General features: G+C 56.7%; 1 protein-coding gene across 5 annotated transcripts; it reads right to left on the bottom strand.

Annotated features, from left to right (window-relative positions):
* Positions 1-574: 574 nt before the first annotated feature.
* On the bottom strand, positions 575-12,731 carry WDR81 (WD repeat domain 81). 5 transcript variants are annotated; one of them, XM_061143064.1, is made up of 11 exons: positions 8,810-12,731; positions 7,786-7,893; positions 7,343-7,533; positions 7,043-7,233; positions 6,621-6,786; positions 6,376-6,541; positions 4,997-5,686; positions 3,791-3,936; positions 3,313-3,492; positions 1,633-1,959; positions 575-830 (listed from the first exon to the last, which is right to left on the bottom strand). In XM_061143064.1, the coding sequence occupies exons 1-10, from the start codon at positions 12,489-12,491 to the stop codon at positions 1,639-1,641; spliced, it is 5,841 nt and encodes a 1,946-aa protein (XP_060999047.1). In that variant the 5' UTR covers positions 12,492-12,731; the 3' UTR covers positions 575-830; positions 1,633-1,638. The 5 variants fall into 5 exon arrangements, 3 of the variants coding, with proteins under 3 accessions (XP_060999047.1, XP_060999046.1, XP_060999048.1); XM_061143063.1 differs by having other exon boundaries at positions 575-1,959; positions 8,810-12,730; XR_009692959.1 differs by lacking the exons at positions 575-830; positions 1,633-1,959 and having other exon boundaries at positions 3,359-3,492; positions 4,983-5,686; positions 8,810-12,721.
* Positions 12,732-24,252: the final 11,521 nt, after the last annotated feature.

Here is a 24,252-nt window from a genome sequence, read left to right as displayed (position 1 = left end):
GGCTGTCTTCAATCGGAGGGTTAGACCCAAGGACAGAGGACTTTCAGTGACCCGCGAAGTGGGGGTTTATCCCCACTTTAGTCAGTCTCAGAGAAGCTGTGTGACCTGGCCAAGGACGTAGAGCTGGGCTGAGAGTCACATTTAGGTTCCGGCTTCCAGTGTCCTCGCCTCTTCCTCAGAACTGCCTCCCCCTCCCAAGAAGAGGGAAGGGGAAGCTGCAAAAGGCAAGGGATGAGACCTGGATCAGGATGCAGGATGCGAATCCCTGGTCCTCCCATGTCCCGGCTCCCGGTTGGCTGCCTCCAGCCTGGGACCAGAAGGCAGGGGGAGGGGAGAGACAAGATGCCGGCTAGGGACACAGCCTCTCCTAGCATCCCACCTCCTCGGAAGCAATGTTTCCTTCCCCTCCTCAGGGTGAGGGTTCTGGGCTGCATGAACCAGAAGCCATGGATCTTGTAACCGCCTGAAGAACCATGGTCAGGATGCCTCCCCTCCTCCTCCCTGTCCCGGAAGCTGTGGGGTCCCAACCTTTCCTCCCCACAACACCACCATCAAGAAAAGCCTCACTCGGATCCATGGCTCTTCCACAGGATTTATTGATCATATTTACATCTATTGCAAATAGTGAGAAGGCAGCAGGGGTCCAGCCTCAGACCTCATCTATGCTCCAGAACGCGAGGGCCTGTGAAACCTGGGTCTTCCTGTCCCCCTGGGGGAGGGAGACCTGAGATGCAGAGATGATTCTTCTCGCTCCTTCTTTCAGGGTCTTGGACCCCCTCCCCAAAGGCTTCTGGACGCAGAGGCTGCCTCATCAGCTCAAGGCACAAACACTGTGGTGAGGGGTGGGCAGGCAAGGTGTGGGGTCACTCCAGGCAGGCACCACCTGGCCCCATCCATCTGCCCTCCTTTGGTCCTGCCCTCTTTCTTCCCCTACTGGTCCCACGCTGGCCAGGGCCTGGCTGGGTGGACACTTAAGAGCCCAGCCCAAGGCTCTTAACTCCTGGACCGTGGTCAGCCCTTAGAGGCTGGAGTCCAAGCACCGTCAGTGTCCTAGACTGGGGCAGCTTCCCTATCCTTGCAGGACAGGGTCAGAGAGAGCCAGCTGGAGGCGGGCTATGGTGGAGACAGCTTAGCAGGGGGTCTCCTTCCCCTTCCCCAGAGCATCCTGTCCCCATGCAGACACAGAGGGCGGAGCTGGGGAGAAAGGAGGGCAGCGGTGCTTTCCCAGGCTCTCCCTCTTTTTTTTTTTAATTTTTTATTTTTATTTCTTGGCCACACCATTCGGTATGTGGGATCTTAGCTCCTCAACCAGGCATCGAACCCATGCCCCTTACAGTGGAAGCACAGAGTCTTAAATCACTGGGCCACCAGGGAAGCCCCTGCCAGGCTCTCTCATCTGCTTCCTGCTGGCTCCAAGCAGCATGGCCCCAAGTCATGAATGAGATCCCCTCTGGGGGCCTCCATGGCTCTGGGGGTACAGGAGCCCAGACTCCCACACCACCCTAGCTGGCAGGCCACGTGGCTACCCAGGGCGTGGGGCCTGGGGCTTGCCAGGAATGAGCTGCTAGGGAAACAAGATGAGGGACGGCTTCCTGGAGGATGTGTGCCCGTCTCCACCTGACCAGAACTCGCCTCAGCCTACGCCAGGAGGCGGACCACCCCATTGTCCGAGCCCAGCAGGAGGTGGCGTTTGGTGGGCAGCAAGGCCAGGCTGGTGAGCGTGCCGCGGAAGTTCTCAGAGCTGAGCTTGGTGGTGGCCTGGGAAGGCGGCTCGAGCAGGGAGCAGACGCCGATCTTGTTGGCCACAGTGCCGGTCACCACCTCGCTGCCGTACAAGTCGAAGGTGTGGATGGGGTCAGAGGCTGACTTGTAGTGATGCGTGGGCTTCGGCTCCAGCTCCTTCCAGACCGTCAAGGAGTGGTCGGAGGAGGAGCTGACCAGGACGCTGCCCTCCACTGCCTGCCAGGGAGAGGGGAGAGCCTCAGCGGGGGCCGGAGTCTTCCTGTTCTCTCCCACATCTCCTCCCAGGAAGACGTGTCGTCCTGAGTCAGGGACAGGCTGCCACCCTCCCACATTATATTAATGTCAGCTCATATGAATATATTAATGTATCATCCACCCAGTCATCATTGTAACTTGGGCGCTTACTATGTCAGGTGTTATTCAGGCACATTAAACATCTTATCACAATTAACCTTCATAACAACTCTATGAGATAGGTGCTATTGTTTCCATTTTACAGAGAAAAAAAAACTAAGGCTCGGGAAAGTGAAGTCATCATACAAGGTCACAGAGCCAGTAGGTGGCAGACCCAGGACTAACACCCAGGCTGACCCCAGAGACCTCCTGATGCTTTCTTGGAAAGTCAAAATTTAGAGGCAACGAGAACCCAGATCAAACCAGTCAATCCTAAAGGAAATCAACCCTGAATATTCATTGGAAGGACTGATGCTGAAGCTCCAATACTTCGGCCACCTGAAGTGAAGAGCCAACTCATTGGAAAAGACTATGATGCTGGGAAAGACTGAGGGCAGGAGGAGAAGGAGGAAGCAGAGGATGAGATGGTTGGATGGCATCACCGACTCAGTGGACATGAGTTTGAGCAAGCTCCAGGAGATAGTGAAGGACAGGGAAGCCTGGCGTGCTGCAGTCCATGGGGTCGCAAAGAGCTGGACACAACTGAGTGACTGAACAACAACAGAACCCAGGGGGCCCTGGAGGCAGCCAGGGGTGCCCAGCTCCCAGCAACAGCAGCGCATGTCCCCTGGCTGCCACTTAGGTCGGGGAGGAACTCCCAGCTGCCTGGAAAAACCCTCCCACAAATAGCCCTGGGCCTCCCTGCCTGGACCTCCCTGAGGTCTGTGATTGAAAAAATGGGGCGGGGGTGGAGGTGGGAGCAGGATTCCCAGGCCTGACCCGCCCCTTCCCCCACTAGGTTAGCCCAGAAAGGGGCATGGACTCTGCTCAGTGGTCTGGGGGCAGTAAACAGCCTCCCAGCTGAGCTTTATTTAACCTGACTGGGTCACGGACAGGGCCTGACCCCTGATCCCCCAAGTAAGACAAATATGGACAAGGGTTACTCATTAGAACATCTCCAGGAAGCTCAGGGTCAGCTCGGCCCCCTGGTTCCCGCCCCCGGGGCCCACCTCCTGCCCAAGTCCCTGAGGTGCAGCCTGGCTCCTGACCCGCCCTGCCTGTCAGTCCTCCGGCAGGTATGAAGGACATCAGCAGGGGGGCCCGTCCTGGGTGGACCCTAAGCAGAGGTGAGGGCTGGAGCAGTCAGGCAGAAGGGGAGGGGCCCTGGCCTGTCACCTTGATCTGCAGGATGTCCCCTTCGTGGGCAGGCCAGCCACGCAGAACCAGGCCCGTACGGGTGTCCAGCAGCACCATGAAGCCCGAGGAGAAGCCGGCCACGACGCTCCGGCCACTGGGGCTGACAGCCAGGGAGCGGACGAGCCCAGGGTTCAGCCCGCTGCTCAGGCGGAACTCATGCTGCCGGCAGAGGAGGACAAGCTGGGCCTCCACAGCCCAGTCCAACCCGCGTTTCCCCCATCTAGGTGCAGCTCAGCCTCCAACCCCCAGAGCCTCATTACCCATCAAGGGGAGGCCCCCAGGATCCCAGGCCAGAGTCCCACCCCCACCCCGGAGGGTTTGCTGCTGCAGGTGATCTGTCTCCAATGAGAAACTCCGCCCTGGGCTCCTCTCTTCCCGGGGGCAGGGGTCGGGGAAGGGGTTTCTCTCCTCCCTGCCAGGCACCCAGGCCAGGGCTGGAAAAAAGGACGCCCCTGACCTGCAGGCCTGGCTTCCTGCAGTCCACAAAGCGCAGGGTCGAGTCAGAGCTGGCCATGGTGATGCTGGTGTGGGGGGCGGGCATGACGGCCACAGCGGTCAGGGGCACCCGGCTGTCCGATGGCTCCACCGTGCGAAGAGTCTTCCCTATGAAGGAAAGGCATGGTGGGTCTGGGGTTCCAGTCACTGATGCAAGAGCCCCAACTCCTCCTATCCCTCCTGCTGCTGCTGCTGCTGCTGCTAAGTCGCTTCAGTCATGTCTGACTCTGTGTGACCCCTGGACAGCAGCCCACCAGGGTCCTCTGTCCCTGGGATTCTCCAGGCAACAATACTGGAGTGGGTTGCCATTTCCTTCTCCAATGCATGCATGCATGCTAAGTCGCTTCAGTCGTGTCCAACTCTGTGCGACACCATAGATGGCAATCCACCAGGCTCAGCTGTCCACAGGATTCTCTAGGCAAGAATACTGGAGTGGGTTGCCACTTCCTTCTCCTCTATCCCTCCTACCCACCCCATACTTGCTTCCCACATCCCAGATCTCAATGAATACTAAGGATGTTTTTTGACCCCCTCCACCTTTCTATTAACATCTCTGTGGCCATGCCAGGCTTCTCTCTTCACATAGCAAATTGTGGCCAAAAGCTACACCTTCCACCGTCTGCTTTGATACTACTCCATCCCCCCAATCCCTGCTTTTTAACCTTCTTCCTCTCTACAATGACGACATAAAATAAGCAAACAACTGTTTACCAACCAGGATACTACACGCTACATGTTAACCCAAACCTCTAGGCATTATCTACTTAAGCACTTGTTCTGATTTCCATTTTGCAGATGGGAAAACTGATGTTTCCAGGGACTTCCCTGGTGGTCCAGTAGCTGGGGACTCTGCGCTACTAATGCAGGGGGCATGGATTCAATCCCTGGTCGGGAAACTAGGATGCCACATGCTGGCAGCATGGCCAAAAGATTAAAACACACCCAGACATATACACCGATGCTTCCAGCAGCAGAGGGACTTGCTCAAGGTCACTCAGCAAGGAAGCTGGCAGACCCTCGAACTCAGGTCTGATGGATTCCAAGTCCTAAATGCTCCATTCTGTGGACTCACTGCATCACCCCCAACCACACACCATTACACCCTAACCCTCCACCCTTGGTGGAAAGGACAGCAGCTACAGAACAGGCCTCACCTGGGCCCGCTCACCTGTGAAGGGGTCCCAGACGTGCACAGCCCCATCACAGCTCACCACGCACTGTGGGGCCTCGAGCTGGCCCACGAAGAAGACGCTTTTGCGATGCTGGGCGTAGATGAGGCGCGGGGCTGTCTCGCTGGTGCCGTCCCCGGAGTTGTAGAGCGGCCAGAGGCGCACAGTGCGGTCCTTGCTGCCGCTCAGGAAGAAGTCCTCGCCACTCAGGGGCACCACACATTTGACGGCCCCCGAGTGGCCTGGGAAGCTCTGCAGGCGGATCTGGTGGAAGTGGAAGTGGGCGTCCTGCTGGCTCACGCCGATCTCGTACTGCCAGTAGGCCAGCCAGTTCCCGCTCAGCCCATGCGCGCTCCTCGGCAGCTCCCGCTTCAGTGCGTTGTCCTCACTCTGGCTGCCGGGGTCCCCGCCACCCACCCCAGAGATGGGGCCCAGCGGGCCAGGGCTGTCAGGCTGGGAGTCATCGGGGATCTGGATGCGGTTCCCAACCAGGACGCTCCCAAAGGTCCCTGAGTGGCTGTCGTCCTGGGGGCAGCCCCCACCCTGGGGGTCCCACTCCGGGCCGGTGCTGGGCGCGGTGGGCTCCACGCCGGCAGGGCTGTGGCTGCTTGGGCTGATGCTCTCCAGGTACAGCCCCGCCAGCTCCCCCACCAACTCATGGTTGGGGACGATTTTCCGGATGATGTCACCTGGATGGGAGCAGGAGAGGTCCTGAGGTGAAGGGGGATGGCTAGCAACTGCCACCACCCACCCAAAGGGCTTAGGAACCACAGCAGCAGGGCAGATACTGGCTGTGCAACTCTCAGCAAGTCACTCTTCGTCTCTGAGCTGGTTTCCTCCCTCCAGGAAAACCTGGATTCACACCTTCAGTATGGACACGTGAGCATCTTTTCTGCGTGCTGGGTGCCTCACCGGGCATCAGAAACAGAACGGGGACCAAGACAGGTGATGCTCTGCCTCCCACGGCTCAGACATCAGTGTGGGGATGGCAGCACATCTGACCGGGGCTGTTCACACTCTTCAGGGTGATGACATACACAGACGCTCGGCACAGGGCCAGGCCCGCACAGGAAGCTACGTGAATGGTGGGCCGCTCATTCCTCTTGGGCGGCTCCTAAGACATCAGTCTAGCAGCCTGACTCCCCTCCCTGCCCCAGGGACAGGCTAGGCCACTCCTGTGCCCCCCCACCTCAACTGGCCAGAATTCAGTCTCTGTTTATATGTCACTGGGACTCAAAGGTCTAAGGCCAAACCCCTTTGCTCTGACCCAGAAAACTTTGCCTAATAACCACTATGGACTCCAGGGACAGGAGGTGGGGCCCTCCCAGGGGAAGAACGGTAGCTGCAGAGGCTGGGAGGGGACACGATGCGGCAGTACCCAACAGGCAGGAGAAGGGCACGTAGATTGTGTACGCCATCTCCAAGGTGAACACCTTCTGCAGCTCGTCCAGCAGGGCGGGGTCCGCCGGCCGCAGCTGCCCATCGGAGAAAGCCACCTCTGGCAGCTGGCCTTCACTGCGGGCCACGGACTCCAGCTTCAGATCCTGTGGGCAGGAAGCCCCGGGGAGTTAGCGGAGGCCGCAACCACTGGCCAGCCCGCGGCTGCCAGGCACATCTGCCCACCTGGTGCCGAAGCTCGTGCAGCTGAGAGAAGACGTGAAAGAAGGTGGCCACGGGCTCACTCAGGTGCTGCTGGACCATCTCCTGTCCGATACGCAGGCAGATGAGGGCGATGAGGCTGATGGTCTTCATACACAGGACAGTCCGGGCCTGGGCTCCACTTGGGAACCTGCAAATAGAGCTGATAAGCTCCAGCGCTCCCCAGTCTAGGGGATTTGTCCAGAATCTATTACAAGCTGGAAACGAAAGGGGCCGTAAGACCAGCTCATCCAACCAGATGAGGAAACGGAGGCACAGAAAAGTGTGGCCTGCTCAGGGTCACCCAGCCAGGATGAGTCCCAGGAGGTCTGACACCCCCACCCCCACCCCGGGATAGCCCCCTCTGCTGGGCTGCTCCATGGTAGGTGCGGGGGGCAGAGACTTACCCTGTGACGAGGGAAGTGAGGAAGCTGAGCACGGGCAGCAAGACCTCGTGGCTGATCCGGGGCAGGATGTCCATGAGGGTGGTGTCCGAGAGGTACACGATGATCTTCTGGGTCAGCGTCACAGCTGCCAGCAGCCCTGCCTCCTTGCGGCTGTTCAGTCGACTGGGGCCTGAGGTGCTACCCGGGGCCACCTATGGCCACAGAGCGGATGAGGGCCAGGTGACCCCATGGACCCCCTGGAACCCCCAGAGGTCCTGGGTCAGCCCTCAGCCTCCTCAGCACCCCCAGACCCCAACTGACCAGGTAGCTGATGTAGGGCAGGTACTGGTAGGTGAGGACAGGCTCCCCGTAGAGGTGGGCGATGTGCAGGAGGCAGCTGAGCACAGGCGCCGACACTACATCGCCCAGGATCGGTCTCTTCTGATAGATGTTGCCCACGCTCAGTGGGGGGCTCTCGCCACTGCCCCCAGTGAACTGCTGCCGGGTGGGCCCTGCCAAGGAAGGGCCAGCTGTCCTGAGTAGCCGGCAGAGGGCAACAGGGAGGAGCCCTTGAGGGACTTCAGTGACCGCTCCTGCTCACTCCAGCCTGGGAATCCCCGTGCCCGACCCAAGGAAGGAAGGAGCTCACAGCAGACTGGGACCCAGGACCTGGCCAGGAGGAGGTCTGAGACAAGAGCGGGGAGGATCCGCTACAGGGGGCCAGAGAGACAAAGGGCTGAAGGAAGCCCCATGCCCGATCTTACCAACGTAACATGACGTCAGCAGGCGGAGCAGGTTCCGGGCCACGTGGCGAGAGGCCACAGTGGGGCCAAGCTTGGCGGACAGCCAGCGGACCATCTTGCAGGCCGTATCTGCAGGGCAGGAGTAGCCCCTAAGTTCATCAGATAATAGGGGCTCACGACTCCCCCACCCCACCCCATGGGCCCCACCTAGTGACGCTGGTCCCAACTCCACCCAGGAGCCCAGCCTGAGCATGGTAGCCCCAAGGCCCCACACTCCCTTTAGCAGAGCTGCCTGTAGGAGCCTGGCTTTGGGGCAGCTCCAGGCTCCTCTGTGAAGTGAAAGTCGCTCAACCATGTCCAACTCTTTGGGACCCCATGGACTGTATAGGACCTTTGGCCTGAATTCTCCAGGCCAAAATACTGGAATGGGTAGCCTTTCCCTCCTCCGGGGGATCTGCGCAACCCAGGGATCGAACCCAGGTCTCCTGCATTGCAGGCAGATACTTCACCAGCTGAGCCACAAGGGAAGCCCTACTTGGGCACTAACTGCAGGAAGGTTACCCTTACAGTGACTCTCCCCCAGTTCCTAGAGGAGGTGTCCTCCACCCTCTCCATTTCTCTTCACTCTCTCAGTCTAACCATACTGGCCTTTCACAGATTCTTGAATGGAACCATGACAGCCTTAGAGCCTCGCATATGCTGTTCCCTCTGCTTGGAATGCTCTTCCCACCACAGACCCTACCATGTTTACCCAGCTTCCTCCTCCTCATTGAATTCCACCAGCGCTCCTTTCAAGGAAGTCTCTGACCCCTGAAAACGAGATCTAAGCCTCACTTTACATTCCCTCGTAGTACCCACCCATGCTCTTCGCAGCACTAACAGAACTCCTGCCTATAGCGTGGCATCTCCCCTACTAGATGGAGCTCTAGGAGGGCAGGCCTGTATCTCTGCTGTGTGTGGATCGGCTCCATCCACTGCCCGGTGCAGGGTAGGGGCTCGGCAGATGATGACCATCAGACCAACACCTCCAGGCCCGAGAACTCACCAAGAAGGATCCTCTGTTCTTTGCCCTCCGACTGCTCGGTCAGCGGCTCCTCTTCTTCCTCTCCGTTGGCCCCACCATCACCAGCCACAACCGTATCCATGGACAGCACAGTGTCGGAGAGCGTGAGCTCGGACGCCTCAGGGACCTCTTCCTGCTCACCCTCCCCCTCCCCCACCTCCAACACCACACAGCCTTCCTCCTCCTCCTCGTCCTCCTCGGAGCCCTCACTCTGCTTCAAGTCCTGGCTGCTGTCACCTGACCTGAGGCTGCTCTTGTCCACCGGGACACCCCCCTCGTCGGCTGCCCGCTCCTCGCCCAGGGAGGCCTCGCTGGTGCTGCTCTTGTCGCTCAGCCGGCCCAGGCTCACAGCCTCAGCCTCCTGGGGCTGAGGGGACTCGGCCACGTACAGCCCAGCCTGGAAGTCCTCCGTCTCGGGGAGGTCGGCCTGGTCGTGGAAGCTGACGCCAGACATGTAGTCCGGGAGCCCTAGGCCCGAGGCGGCGGCAGGCTCCCCATCCATGTGGATCTCCTCCTCAAAGGCACAGGACCCGGGCCCGGCTCCCGGGAGCCCACTTTCCTCGTCCTCGGCGGCCCCCGCCAGGCCCTTGTTTTCCTCCTGGGAGGCCTCCACGCCAGCCAACACCTGCAGGACGTGGGGCAGGAGGTGGACAAGAAAGGCCTGCAGGCCCAGCCGCACCATCAGCTGGGCCACAAAGCAGTCGGTGTACAGGTAGAAGCGGCCGTGGAGCTGGCAGGGGCTCTCGTAGGCCCCAATGAGAGGCTTCAGAAGGAACTTATTGGCATTCTTGGGGCCCAGGGCCTTGGCTACAGGTTCAAATAGGTACCAGGCTGCATACACGGCCGTGTGCTCCTCAGACATGAGTGACAGCACGAAAGGCAACAAGATCTCCAAGCCCTCGGGGGTGATGTCACTCAAAACGGCACCCAGCTGCTGCCACAGAGCAAAGACCAGCTCCCGCCCCTGGGCCTCGTCCTCCACGCGCCTCGCCTGGTACAGGAGGATGAATTTGTGCAGCGCGGGGAAGTATGGGGGGAAGGGGACCACAGAGCTGAAGGGGCTGAGGAGCTGGGCGGGGCAGGGTGGGGGCAATCCCTGGGAGACGGGCCTGTACACAAACAGTGGGTCCAGCTTGCCCCTCCCTGCAGCCACGGGGCCTTGAGGGCCACTCAGCTGCAGAAGTGTGTCCAGCACGGGCTGCAGAGACACCGGGACCTCCTTGGGATGGCGTGCGCAGAGCCCCTGCACAGCCTTGAAGCGTAGCCACAAAGGCGCATCAGGCTGCAGTGTCCGGACCCTGGTGGCGAACACCATCTCAGCCAACAGGACCCCCAGCGCCTGCATGTCCCGATGAAAAAGGTCCCGCAGCTGCACGGGGGGCTGAACCCGGGGCTGCTCAGGCACCTCCAAGCGGCCCCCTAGGCCTTTGGTCAAGAAGTTGCCTAGTTTCTCCAGCTCCTCCAGAGCCTGCAGAGGACTGAAGCCCTCCGGAAGAAGAATCTTGCCCTCCTCACCTTCTCCGGGGTCCACCCCAGCAGCTCTGTTCCGACGGCCTGGTCGAGAGGCTGAGGCCCCTGAGAAAGGCAAGAGGCCTGGTGGGGCTTGACTGGAGGAGGAAGTGGAGGAGGGAGACGGTCCCAGCTGGTCACCTGTCTTCCCAGCCAGAGAGATGGAATCCAGAGCTTCTGTGGCCTGCTCCAAGTCATCTTCCCCTACCATGGGCCTGTCCCTGGCCCAGCCAGCCTCACAGGGAGTGGCCTCCAAAACCGTCCTGCCCATCCCATTCGTAAGTTGTGCAGGGAAGTCCTCCCGGCCTGTGCTCTCCTGGATGGTCTGGAACCACAGCTTGGGGACGAGAGGAGGTTCAGGGGCGAGGGCAGGGGCCCCCGCCAGGCGCTGGGGATGTGGCTGATCGAAGAGCTGCACCACGCCATAGCTGGTCAGGTGCGTGTGGGCGTCCACCAGGTGTAGACACACGTTCTTCTCCTTCACAGCCTCCTTGCCCTGCAATTTGTAGCCAAAGGTGAGGTCAATCCAGTGGTGTAGGTCCTGGGACACCTCTCGGCTCTCCAGCAGTGCCCGGTGAGCAGCCACGAACTCCTCGTTGGAGCGGCACCAGGCCGGCACATCCAGGTCAGGCATGTCGGGGTGGATGGAGCAGAAGATGGAGGGGTCAGTGTAGAACTCGGGAATGCACTCATCTGGAGTCCAGCTCTGCATCCGCTCCATGCTGGCCGGGTACTCGTGGGGCTCCCACTGCGCCCGCACGTGTCCGCAGAGCACCGACCGGGGCGTGCGCCGGGCCTTGTACACGTAGTAGGTGATGTCAGAAAGCACGTCGGAGATGTGGTGAGGGACGTGAGGTGGCTCCCCACCGCCTGCACCCCCTGCCACAAACGCCTGCCGGGTCATCTCATATGTGAAGTCCAGCTGCTTATCCCCCTTGTTGAGGCGGAACTTGGACTTGCGCAGGTCTCGGAAGCGCCCACGGGGCGAGGTGAAGTCGACCACCCAGGGCAGCACCGGGTGGTAGTTGGGGTCCCCCTGCCGCCGACCCGCCAACCGATTCAATTGCATGAGGTAGTGGAAGTTGCTGATGCGGCCGTGGACCCAGTCTAGCACGAGGCCCCGGAGCTCTTCCTGGCAGGTGGGACACCCGGGTCCCCGTCGTCCCTCCTCGCCAGGCTCAAAGCCTGCCCCGTTTCTTGCTTCCCGGGTCTCCTCATCCCCCGCCTCCTCGCGCCTCTCATAAGCACTCAGGTCCAGGCGGAGCTCGCTGCAAAGTTTCTCATCCACAGCGATGTGGTGCAAAGACAGGGCCCCACAGGCCAGTCCCTGGCGGTGACAGGCATCCATGGCCCTCAGCACACGGAAGAGAATGAAGAGCACCTTGGCTTGGCTGTTGGTCAGCTTGGCAGGGCTGAAGGTGACCACGTCGTGCAGGGAGAACTGCACATACGGGTGCACGACGTAGAGCATCTCGGGCGATTCCAGCAGAGCCTCGGCTCTCAGAAGGCTGGGAGAGGCAGGGCAGCCCCGAGGGGCACAGGGGCCTTCTCTGGCATATGAGGGGTACTGCGTAGCTTCACCCACTGGCAGGAAAGGGCAACCATAGACCCTCTGCAGAGCTTGTCGCACTGAATCCAGGGCAGGGACCGCCGCCGGGGCAGGGCTATGACTGTAGGGCTGCCCATAAGTGTGATACGCGTGGCGCCACAGGTTGCGATAATTCTGGGCAGCCACATCCTGCATGAAGCGAGTGAGGGTCTCCGGGCTGCCGGACCCCTCCTCAAAAGGCAGGCCGCCCAGCGGGTAGGAGAGCCTTCGTTTCCGCAGCCCGTGCACCTCCACTCGAGTCCAGCCGGCCGGCAGCCTCTGCACGGAGCGTTGCAAGAGCGTCCTGACTTCCGCTTCGCTCAGGCCTTCGGCGCGCGGACAGGGTCCCGGGGGCAGCCTGCGCTCGCGGAGGCTGGCCAGCCAGCGCGCGGGCACTAGAGCCACCACGTGCGCGCCCCCCGGGGCGGGAGCCAGCTGCCGGGCATCGATGTTCAGGTCCCTCTCCACGCTCCGGAGCAGCTCCTCCATTTCGGGGCTCGGGGGCGGTGAACAGCCCTCACCCTTCGCGGTAAGCGCTACTTCCCGCCCCCTGCTCCCCAGGGCCATCCCCTCTTGGCCGCCTGGGGGCGGCGCGGGGCTGAGCCCGGCCACAGCCCCCCTCGCCTCGGCTTCCGGGATGCCAGGCGGGGTGGGTGGGGATGAGCGAGGGACGGGGTTGAGGCGGAGGAGGCGGGGATGGGCCGGGGACAGAGGCGGGCCGCGGGGGCGGTCTTACCCCTCCGCAGGGTCCTGCGCTCCGGGCGCGGCCGGGCGGGGGTTACGGGGCGCCAGCGCCGGGCTCCTCCGTGACGGGTCAGCTGACGCTGCTCACGTGATCGCCCCGGCGCGGAAACAACCGCACGTGGCTCGACTGAGCCCGGGGACCCCGCCTCCTCTAGGCCGCGCCACGGCCCGCCAGCCTCGGCGCCGGCTCCTTCCCCTCGCCCTTTTAGGCCTGGTGGCGGCTTCGCTTCCTCCGGGGCTGAATCGGGCAGGGGTGGGGGCTATGAGCTGCCCACGAGACTTCCCTTTCCCTCCTTACTTCCTCCTTCAAGCGCTGGGACGCGGACCTAGGGAGGGTTTCCCTTAGAGAGGGCAGCCTTTAACCAGGTGACCACCCCCGCCGCCGCCGCCGCCACCACAACCACCTCGCTCTGGTTTTACCGATAAGAAACCCGGAGCAGAGCTGGGACTTTTCACACTAAGTCCCTTCACCGCCTCCATGCCGCCTTCCAAAAGAAAGAGCTTTTAATTTTCCAAAATGTTTCAGCAATAACATTCCATTTGGCCCTGACAACACTCAGTGAATTAGGAAGGGCGGTTTTTATTGTTCATATTTTACAGGTAAAAAACCAAGAACCTTGGAAGAGGCTTGTCCAAGTGGCAGCATGGAAACTCAAAACTGGGGCACAGATCTGCTCTGGAGTCCTCCCCACTGACAGCTCTTTTAAGGCTTTTTTTTTTTAATAATAAAATAAAAATTCTGGGCAATTTTGGGGAGAGAAGTTGCCCAGGCTGAAAAGCCAGGATGGAAATGTTCCCCCAAGACCTCCTGTTGAAGATCTGCCCCTGCTGTATGACAGAGCCTGCTTGCTGTTGTCAGAGCCTTGCAGATGCCACAGTGGCTGGGGGGAAGGTGCACCACGGAAGGGAGCAGAAACCAGGGAGCCGGCGCCAGAACTACAGGATTCCTTCAAGAGGTCTCGGTTCTGTCTCATTTGCAGGGTTGACAGGCCATTGTCTTCAGGGAGACACCATCTATTTTTCCAGTCCCACTCCTAGAAAGAGAGTTTGCCTCATGTAGGAGTCTGGTGTGGAGGTGTGGGAGCTCCATAAAGGCACTTAAGAAAAAAATAAAGTCCTAATTAGAGAGGAGACAGGAATGGCTCAGCCATAATTTGATTTCATCTGTATCCTTGAAAAAGGCAGCTAGAACCGCTGATGTGCTTGGTCACATGACCTTGAGCAGTAATAACTTACAGCCACCATTTACAGAGCACTGATCAGGAGCCAGGCATCTTGCGAAGCAGTTTGCATACTTTAAATTCTCACTGCAACCCTTTTTAAGAAGATAGTTTTAGATCCGTTTTAGGATGAGGAAGCTGACTACTTTAAGTGATTTGCTTAGGTAGCTAGGAAGTGGTAGAACCAGGATTCAAATCTAGGCCTGGCTCATTCTTTATTTATTTTTTTTAATTTTTTTTTTTTATTAGTTGGAGGCTAATTACTTCACAACATTTCAGTGGGTTTTGTCGTACATTGATATGAATCAGCCATAGATTTACACGTATTCCCCATCCCGATCCCCCCTCCCACCTCCCTCTCCACCCGATTCCTCTGGGTCTTCCCAGTGCACCAGGCCCGAGCACTTGTCTCATGCATCCCACCTGGGCTGGTGATCTGTTTCACCATAGATAGTATACATGCTGTTCTTTTGAAACATCCCACCCTCACCTTCTCCCACAGAGTTCAAAAGTCTGTTCTGTATTTCTGTGTCTCTTTTTCTGTTTTGCATATAGTAGGCCTGGCTCATTCTAAAACCAATGTTCTTTGTACTCCTTGGCCAAGCACTATTTTGTTTTTAATTTAAAAAAAAAAAATTTGGCCACGCCCTGTGGCATGTGGGATATCAGTTCCCCAACCAGGGATGGAACCTGTGCTCCCTGCAGTAGAAGCGCAGAGAGTTAACCACTAGGTCTCCAGGGAAGTCCCTTGTTTTGCTTTTTTAATTTTATTGGAGAATAGTTGACTTGCAGTGTTGTGTTAGTTTCAAGTGTACAGCAAAGTGATTCAGTTATACATACACATATATTCATTCTTTTTCAGATACTTTTCATATAAATTATTACAGAATACTGAGTAGAGTTCCATGTGCTGTATGGTAGGTCTCTGTTGGTTATCTGTTTTATATATAGTAGTGTGTGTGTGTTAATCCCAAGCGCCTAATTTGTCCCTCCCCCACTGTTTTCCCTTTAGCAACCATCGTGCAGTATTGTTTTTTTTTCACCTGGGAAATTACGTGTTCTTAACAATCTTGTATCCCCAACATTGGTCTGAGTACCTAAGACCAGAGGAGGGTCTGGAGGTAGCACCTGCTTCTTGTGTGCTGCGTGATAAGTCGCTTCAGTCCTGTCCAACTCTTGGTGACCCGGTGGACTGTAGCCCTCCAGGCTCCTCTGTCCACAGGATTCTCCAGGCAAGAATACTGGAGTGGGTAGCCATTCCCTTTTCCAGGGGATCTTCCCAACCCAGGGATCGAACCCACGTCGCTTATGACTCCTGCATTGGCAGGCGGGTTCTTTACCACTAGTGCACCTGAGCCTGCTTCTTAGTACCAACAAAATTTTGCAGTCTTCTTTGCTCTGGTTTCAGTTTACCTGGACTGAGAAGGCATTCCTTTTTCTTTCTGCAAGTTTGTGTGTGCCCTGCCCTCTAGTGGTTTTAGCTTGTAATGCACCAATGACCTTGAGTGTAACTAACCTTACCTCTTAAGAGTTCTTTCCATCCCTTATATTGAGATGTCTTTGCAATACTGAGCACTGGTGTTCTAAAATTCTGGGGTAATGACACCTTCCCCAATTCACACCCTAAGACCATGGTTTTTCAAATGTTATGATGTACTTCTGATTGAGACCTCTGGAATCTTAAGTTTTTAACAAGCACTAGGTATTTCTGATGCAGGCAATCTGCAGGCCACATTTTGAAATACAGTGTCCTGTAATAACTCTGTTCCCAAATGCTCCCTGAATCCCAGCCCAAGTACCCTTGGGCTTTGGGGGATCTGGCACCAAGTCAGAGACTCTCCTTCACCAAACCCCATATTGAATTTCTCGGAGGTCATGGCTTGGATGGTCAGGGAGGGAGCCTGCAGCAGTCCCAACAGTCAGCCCATGCTGATGGAGGGCAGCTCTTGCCAGTGTGACAAGGAGAAAAGTGAAGGAAGCTAATGTCTAGTGCACCAACTCTGAGTAAGGTATTGTGCTAGGTGTTTTCAAACATATTCCTTTTTTAAAACCCTACAATAAGCCGTGATTTTATTATTCATTCAATTTTGTACATGAGGAAATTGAGGCTCAGAGATGTGAAGTGTATCTTCATCAAGCTTACAGGTGGTAAGAGTTGGAATTTGAACCCAAGTTTGTCTAACTCAGTGGTTCTAAATGGTGGGCGATTTTGGCCCCCAGGGGACATCTGATCATGTCTGGAGAAGAGATTTTGATTTTCATAAGTGGGGGACGCGGTGGGGCCATGTGCTAAAGGCACCTAGTGAACTGAGGATGCCAGAAAACAAGCTACTGTGTACAGGACAGCTCCCACAAGAAATTATCCAGCCCAAAATGTCAATAGTGCTGTGATCAAAAACCCTGGACTCAAAGCCTGTTGCTTTTGCCCTACAGGGTGGCAGGATGGGGATATGGTAAGTTAGAGCAAAACAGGAAAGGGCCTATCCCAAGGGTCTTGGGTGAGAAGAAGGGAATAGGACTTCTGTGCTAAGCATAATGGTAAATGGGGGCAGCTGGTGAGATTTCTCTTTCTTCCAAGCTCGGCCAAGACCCTGCTCAGTTTCTCCCAACCTTGCCAAGTCAGTCCTGGGACGTCACACTAAGCTTGTCCTGGAGTGACCCCGACTCCCAGCTCAGGGCTGGGCAAAATATTTACCTGGGTCTTCCAGCACAGAACTTCCTAGCCAAAGCCCCTGGTTCCTGGGGCCTTTGTGCTCCACCTGCGGCCCCTGGGAGGTTCCATATTAGCACCTTTGGCGGGGGCGAGGGGACGGGGAAGTGAAAATATAAAAAATGGAGCAGTGTAAAAAATGTCTATGGAGTAATGGGCAAAGCCAGAAGGATCTCCTTAGCAGGACCCTGTCTGGGGAGGAACCTGAGAGGGAGTAGTGGGGAGCTGGCCTGGGAAGCAGAGTTCTGACACAGGGGAGGCTCCTTTCCACAGTCATTTCTCTCCTCCAGGTTTGGTCCACAGCTTCACGGGACCTTCCCCAGTACCCATCCCTAGAGCACCCACACACCCAGGCAGCCACCATTCTGGGCTTCCCCAGTACTGGCCTCCCAACTAGACCAGGGGAGGGCGGGTCTGAGCTGACTGTGCCGACAGGAAATGCCTCTCGTTCCTCGCTCAGAGCCTCTGAAGACCTAACCAGCAGGCTGGGGGCAGGAGAGGAAGGAGAAGAGGGAGGACGGAGAAGGGGAGGGTGGGGGAGGGAGAAGATGGGGGAGGGTGGAGGAGGGAGGCAGTCTTGGAGTGAGAGAGGAAAGAACGTACAAGCAGGTCCCCCATATTTGGGGTTTCATCTTCCTTTCCTCACCACCCATGGGCGGGGGGGCGAGGGCGGAGAAGAAGGGGATAGAGGAGGGCAGAACTGGAGGAGGATGTGGTAACAGCTGATTCGTCCCCTGAGGTCACACTTTCCAACAATCAGCTGTTACCGGGGTGGAAGGCAGGAAGTTTCCTTAAAGGCACAATGTTATGAACATAGGTTCGGCATTCTGGAGCTCATGGGAGCCATAGCAATCCCTTGATGGAGCCCGTCTTTCATACAGAAGGAACTGCCTCACACTCCAGGCTGTTACCTTCACCCACAATTGGGAGCTTATGGAAACGTCACGGATCCCTCTCCACACGTTCCTTTTTGATGGTGGTGGAGAGATGGGAGTGATTGAGATGGGATGGACCTCACACTTGAACCTTTAACGAAGCGGTTCTGCAGCTTTTGCCAAGTCATTGGGTTCTTCTCAGATTATTATTATTTTTTTGCCCATGTCCCCGCCCCTCTATGCTCTGATTGGCCTCTGGGGAAGGAACAGCCTCCTCATTGGTCTCCACCTCTGAAATCTCTTCCCTAAGTAGGCCTGAGTCAGTGAAAAGCTTCTGGGGGGCGGGACAGAATGGGGGTATCGTGCTGAGGACCGGGTTGCTGGCCAGTTGCACGTTGGCCCGGCCCGTCCCCTAGTTTCTGACTACAAGTCTTCCTTCTACCCTCAGGTGAAGGCTGTGCTATAAATCTTTCGTTGGGAAGCTGCTGCTTGACAGGCTTTGTCTGTCTGTGACTGGGGCAAGACATCTACCAGAAGTTTTCTCTGATTAGGAAGACCCTCCAGGAGGAGGAGTGGATTAGACCTTTCCAAGAGAAAGCTGAGGCCAGCCGAGGTGGGCAGTCCTCACTCCTCCAAAAGCCCCCAGGAGTCCTCATTTCAAAGGAAGAGTCTGTGTGCCCTGGGGCTGATTTCCACCTTCAGTTCTCACTCCTGCAGCCTCTCCTGCTCTTCCTGAGAGAAGCATCGCCTCCTGCAAGAGGTCAGTGAATCCTTTTGGGGGCTGTCTAAAAGAACCACTAACAGCTCCTAGAAGGAGGAGCTGTAGCCCTTTAAGGAGTTCGCCGGGATGGATTCAGAGATGAGTTTAAAAATGCCAACTCACAGAGCGCGCTGGATTCTGGGAACGAGGTGTCAGACAGAGAACTACATTGACCAGTATGCACCGCAAACACACACGCCTCGACTTCCTTCTGCTCTTTAGGACTCGGGTTTGACGTACCGCCCCTCTGAGCTAGTAGCCTAGACGCAGGGCTAAGCCACACCTTTTTACCTATTGGCCAGCTCTCGAGTTGGTGGGCGTGGCTTAGCTCTACTCCACTCGGCAAAGGGGTGGCCTCCTTGCCAATCAGAGCTAAGACGGCCAGGGAGGCGGGACCAAGGCGAAGCGCTGGCGCCCCCGAGTGGGTGTAGTCACGCTGCCCAGCAGTGGGCGGTGATTGGCCCTGGGCGGTGCAATCGCAGTTTGTGCGTCACGACGCCGCCAGCTGATCGGAGACTGGAGCCGGTGAGTGCTGGGCGCTGGGAAGAGACAGCGCCGCCGGCCGTGGGGATCGGACGCACTGATTTGCTCCCCTACCCTCAGCACCCCCCCACCCAGCACCAGGTGGGTGTGAGCTGGGGTCCCGGCAGCACAGGAGGGAACCGTGCTAACGGGGTAATGGGGGAAAGTAGGGTCCTGACGGCCACACCCTGCCCTTCCGGGGGAGGGGTGAGGGGGCGGCGGGGGTTGGGGCGCTCGGAGGGAGAGGGGCCTTGACTGGCTGGAGTAGAGTGTCAGGAGGTTTAAAGAAGGAGTCTGGGACAGTGATCTTTGCGGAAGGTTTTGCGGAGTAGCTGGGAGGAAGACGAGGGGCCGGAGGGCTGGGGGCGGCTAACCTCGGCGCCCTCTGGTCTGAGGATACGGGAGCCGGCCTCCCAGCTTGAGGAGGATTTGGACGGGGCGGGTAGCGGGGAGGTGCTTTGCCTGTGCCGGCACTCACTGGGTCAGGGCCAGTTGAGCGCCCTGGCAGGGAAGGGGTCTCTGGGCGGGCCAGCCCCTCCTCTCGTTCCCTCCAGGGGATGTTATGTAAGGGGGGAGGGGAGAGGAGTAGGGGGCGGCGGTGCGGGGGCCTTATGCAACCCAAAGGTTAGGGTTTCACCGCGGGTTGGTGGGGGGAGCAGGCAGAAGGAGAGCCTGGAAACTCTAACCTTCCCCCCTCCCCAGCCTAACTGGCCGTCTTGGGCCGAGAGAAGGTCACCTCTGCACCTCCCCCCAGCCTGTCCGGTAGTGGGGCCCCTAGCCCAGGCCTGGCCCTGACCGCCTGGGAAGCCGGCTGGCTGGGTGGGGCGCCTGGGTTAGTCATCACTGGGCTCCCTCTCTCCCCACCTCTCGGCCAACTCTTGGCCCCTCCCCGTGGCCTCTGGCTAGGCTATTGCCCCCACCTCTCTCCGGCCCTAGTTCCAGCCTCCAACTCATTTGGCCTGTCATCCTGGCTGTCAGACTGAGCTAGGAGCTGTCAGGGTGCCAAAGGGTTGATGGAGCAGCTGGTCAGAGGGTCAGTGCCCTGGGCCCACCCCTCCCTGCAGCCAAGGGCACCTGCTTGGCACAGACTCTCAGCAGCAGCTGAGTCCTATGGGCTGAACAGAGCCTGCTCAGGCAGATAGGAGTGGAAAGGAGTTGAACTGGTCACCTGAGAGAAGGAAGATGCCACAAAGTTCATACCTCCCAAGAGGGTTTTGTAATTTGAAAACCTCCCACCCTAATCTCTCTTTACCCTCTGAGCATAGATATCTAAAGGCAAGACCGCCTTGACCCCTCACACTGGCATGGACATGCCCTTCGACAGAGTGTCAGCACAGACCCACCCTCCCAAGCTCGCAGCCTTCGAGCCTGCCACGCCCCCAGCCCCCTCCCTGGGCCATGCTGCAGGGCCCGGCTTTTCCTGCTGATTCATGCGTTGGAACTGTGGGGGCGGGGCTTGGAACTTGGAACAAAGTTCAGACATGGAGGGGCCGGCAGACAGCCTGGAATTCATACCAGATGTACCCGGAATGCGCAAGCGGAATGCCTGGCATTTAAGAGTCCTGGGGAAGCTGCCCAACCACTCTGCCCTACCTCCCTTTCCTCCAGCCTCTGGTCCCCTTTGCTCTCCTCACAGTCCCAGGAACCTCTGCTGACCTTCTTCGAAACCCTAAACCTCCTCCCTTCCTTACTCTTCCCCAGATGTAGGCCCCCCCAAAACTCTTGTTCCTGCTGAATTCCCTGAGACTGAGTCAGTTGCGCTGATCCCTCCCATTTCTGGACCTGAGGTACGCCTTCTCACCTAATACCTGGGTAACTGGTGGAGAGTGTCCAGGCTCCCACATCCTGCCCTCTCAGTGCTGAGGAGGCTGGAGGCTACCCTGTGAGTAGCCAAGGCAACATGGGGTGAGAGCACATCAAGGTTTCTACAGCTTTCAGTTCTGGAAAGAGGAGCAAGGAAGTAGGTTCAGAGCTGCCTCTTGTCCCTCACTGGAGGCCCAGGTCAGAGCCAAGAAGCCCTTCATTAGAAGCTTGAACATCCACTGGAGCTGGACTTTGATGGCCAGTGGGACAGTGTCCCTGTGACATGGCCTTGCTCAGGTCTTTCCCATTTTTCTTTCCTTTCCCTTTTAGGAACCTGTGCCTCCCACATCCTCACCTGGCTGAGCCGCAGTAGTTCTTCAGTGGCAAGCTTTATGTCCTGACCCAGCTAAAGCTGCCAGTTGAAGAACTGTTGCCCTCTGCCCCTGGCTTCGAGGAGGAGGAGGACGAGGAAGAAGAGGAGAAGGAGCTGCTTTCCCCCTCCTCTGGAAGGTGACAGAACTGGGGCTGGGAAGGTCTGAACAGCGAGAGTGATGATACCTTTTGGGGAAGGGAACCCAATTCAGTTGGAGAACCTTGCCCCAGATTGACCCAGCAAGAGAGAAAGTTTCAGATCAGAGACCCTGGCTGAATTGAGGAATAGAGGGCTCTGAGTACCCAAGTTTAGTTGGTCTTTGACAGTGGGAAGAAGTGGAGTAAAGAAAACCCTGCCATCCCCTTTATGCAGGAAGGATCCCCTTTCCTGATCCTCCTTCCTTCCTTGCCCCTCATTCCTTCCTACTGGCCTTTCCAAGTTCAAAAGTAAGTTTCTTCTTCAGGGAAAAGGTCATACTGAGTTGTTCATCTGAGTAGTCATCCCCCTGCTCTTACCTGTTCCCTGTATTTCCTTAGTCTGGCCCAGACTCTAAATTCAGGGCTACTCACCTCCACATGGGACCCTTAGGCCTCCTGTCTCAGTTTCTCCACCTGTGAAATGGGGAATCACACAATTGAGCGTGTATGAAGGAATCAGAAGCCCACTTGTGTGGACTCAGAGCCTGAGCTATCCTCTGCTGTGGGTGGGAACAGAACAGCTTTTCACATAAGCTGTTGCCCTTCCCCCACCCCTGACCCGTGGAGCTAGGGCTGGAGGTTGAGGGGAGGGACTAGGGTTAGACCAATGCCAGGAGCTGCTGGGAACTCAGTCTTGGCATTGACTTCCCACCAAGCAAAGGTGGCTCAGGCTTCCCCTGCCTCCCAGAGCAGGACCACAGCCCTGATGGGTTTCCAGCTACCACTGCTGACTTCCCCCACTTACTCTTCAAGGATAGGGTGTGAGATTCAGCTCAGGCCTGTGCAGGCAGGAAATTCTCTCCAGCAACCAGAAGAGATGGGTTATGAGATGTGACTGCTTTAGGGGCATCAGGCAGAATAAACCTGCCACCCCCAGCTCCTGATCTAATCTCACCCTTGGGCTCATGTTCTGGTGTGGTTCAGCCTTGGCCCAGTCTCTCTGCCTGAAGGTAATCAAGTTCAGGGGTTATTGGAAGCTGTTTGTTCTGTTTGGGAGCAGGAGTTGTGCAGGTAACTGGGTCCTGTTCTCCACTTTTGAGGAACAGTTTTAGGAGAGAGTAGCTCATTGAACCCACCCTCTGCAGCCTAAGCTGGATGTGAGTGGACTGCAATAGAGGAGGGTGGCTGCAACAAAGGTTGCTCTGTCCCTGGACATTGCTTCCATCCTTTCTTCCCCTCCTCGCTTCACGGGCCACAGTGTCTTCATCCAGCCTTGGGTACATGGCTCTGCCATCCTCACCCATCATGGAGCAGAAATGAGGAAAAAAAGCCTGGAAACACAGAGGCAGACAGAAGACCAGTGAAGGACCAGGCCTGGAGCGCACAGGGCCCTGTCTGGACATCCTGCAGAGGGGGGCCCGTAGGGGCCAGGAGCACCCCCAGGAGGAGGGAGGACAGCCACCCTCCATCGAGGACAAGCTTCCAGCCGTCTACTTCATTCTCCATTGCTCGCCAGTCTTTCTGCCTCCCTCAGAGATGTGGGACCATGTGGAAGTGTACTTCGCTTCATCCTCCTGCTTCCACCTCTCCTCACCATGTAATTTGTCTATAAGCACCCTAGAGGAGCAAGAGCCAGCTGTGAAAGGACATATGCAGGAAATTCATGAAAGAAATCCCGATAGATAAAACCATGGGAAAAGGTGTGCTTTTTTAGTAATTAAAGAAAGGCTGCTATAGCTGGAAGCATTTTTCCTGTAGCAAACTATAAGAGAAAAAAATAAGACCCAGTTATTGACAAAGGAGTACTAACACTCTCATACGTTGCACACAGGTATACAAATGGGTAGTCTTACTGATGTCAGTTTGGTAATGTGTGCCAAACATCCTAAAAGTTTCATGGCCTTTGATCTAGTAATTCTACATTTGGGAATGTATCCTAAGAATATAATTAAAGATTAGTTATAAGATGTTCATCCCAGCAATGCAGTAGGAAAAATTGAGAACCAACTGTCCGGTTGGGAATTCATTTCTTTTTCTGCTGTAATGAAAATTTGCAAGAGGGCGTTGCTTGAGTAAATTATTATGTATCCACCCAGATGGTAGAACACTGCGCAGCCATTAAAAGTCATGTAGGAGAGCATTTGACTGGAAAGAAAAATGCTCTCTGAATATTAAAAAGGTTATAAAATGGTGTGTATTATGTGATCTCAATTTTGCTTTTTTAGATATGGGCGTATACTTATAAGAGTTTAAAAAGACTGCAGACAAATTGCTAATAATAGTGGTTATCTTAGGATGATTGGAATAAAGTCATTGTAATTTTCCTGTTTGGTTTTCTGTAGTTGCCAGATTTCCTACATTAATCATGTATGGCTTTCATATAATAAATAAGATTTAAAAGAATCAGTGTAATTTTTAAAACTTCTGGAGCGGTTGGTGTGGAAGAATGAAGGGATCCCCCCAGCCCCGTTCATTTAATGGGGTTTTGGTGGAGGAGGGGAGTTGTGAGAACATTTGTGGGAGCACCTATTGCTTTATGAATTTTATTCTTTGGGAGTAGCTGGAATCCACTCCTTGTACAGGGAACAGCTATTGCTCTGACTTGGTGGCAGCCACCTAAAGAGGTGTAGAGTGGATGGAGTAAAATGGAAAACAGGAAGAACCTGTCACTCTTCAGGAGAGGAAAAGCTCCCCGCCCCCAAAGCTGAAAGCTTCTGTATAATCCTGACAGTCCTGCTTCTGAAAGCAAGATGGGGCTTTTTCCCTTTGACTCTGCCCCAGTCTTGAGGTGACCCTGTGTGACCTCTCCTTGCCTCCTCAGATTGGCAGAGATACTCACTCCTCCCCTAATGGGTACCAAGCCCTGGGGGCGGGGGGAGCTGCTTTTCAAGTCTGTGGGGCAGGCTGAATGGTTCCCTTCTTGATGATAAGGGTCCTCCGAAGAGGTTAGGGGAGGGACTCTGGTGGGTCGCTCTTAGAGACTAAGGGAGTTGTTCCCTATGAGAGGTACCATGTCAAAGGGCAGAACTCCTGGAGTTTACATGGGGTTGCTGAAATGTGTTCAAGCTCTGGAAACCTCGGGAAGGAAGGTGGCTGGAAGGAAGTGAGGTGCCCCTCCGCTCCACAACCGAGACCGGGGTGGGGCATGGGGCAGAGCGATGGCGAGGTTTATGCCTGTAGGAGT

The sequence above is a fragment of the Dama dama genome, chromosome 5 (genome assembly GCF_033118175.1).
Source record: "Dama dama isolate Ldn47 chromosome 5, ASM3311817v1, whole genome shotgun sequence".
In the NCBI taxonomy this organism is placed as follows: Eukaryota; Metazoa; Chordata; class Mammalia; order Artiodactyla; family Cervidae; genus Dama; species Dama dama.
The sequence above is the reverse complement of the archived record's forward strand: the minus strand, read 5'-3'. Positions and strand labels throughout refer to the sequence as shown.

Coding starts and splice junctions, on each gene's coding strand:
- WDR81 (XM_061143064.1), bottom strand. CDS start 12,491: ATGGCCCTGGGGAGCAGGGGGCGGGAAGTAGCGCTTACCGCGAAGGGT. Junction 7,534..7,785: donor GCTGACGTCATGTTACGTTG/GTAAGATCGGGC, acceptor CTTCCTTGGCAG/GGCCCACCCGGCAGCAGTTC. Junction 6,787..7,042: donor CTCACTTCCCTCGTCACAGG/GTAAGTCTCTGC, acceptor CTCTATTTGCAG/GTTCCCAAGTGGAGCCCAGG.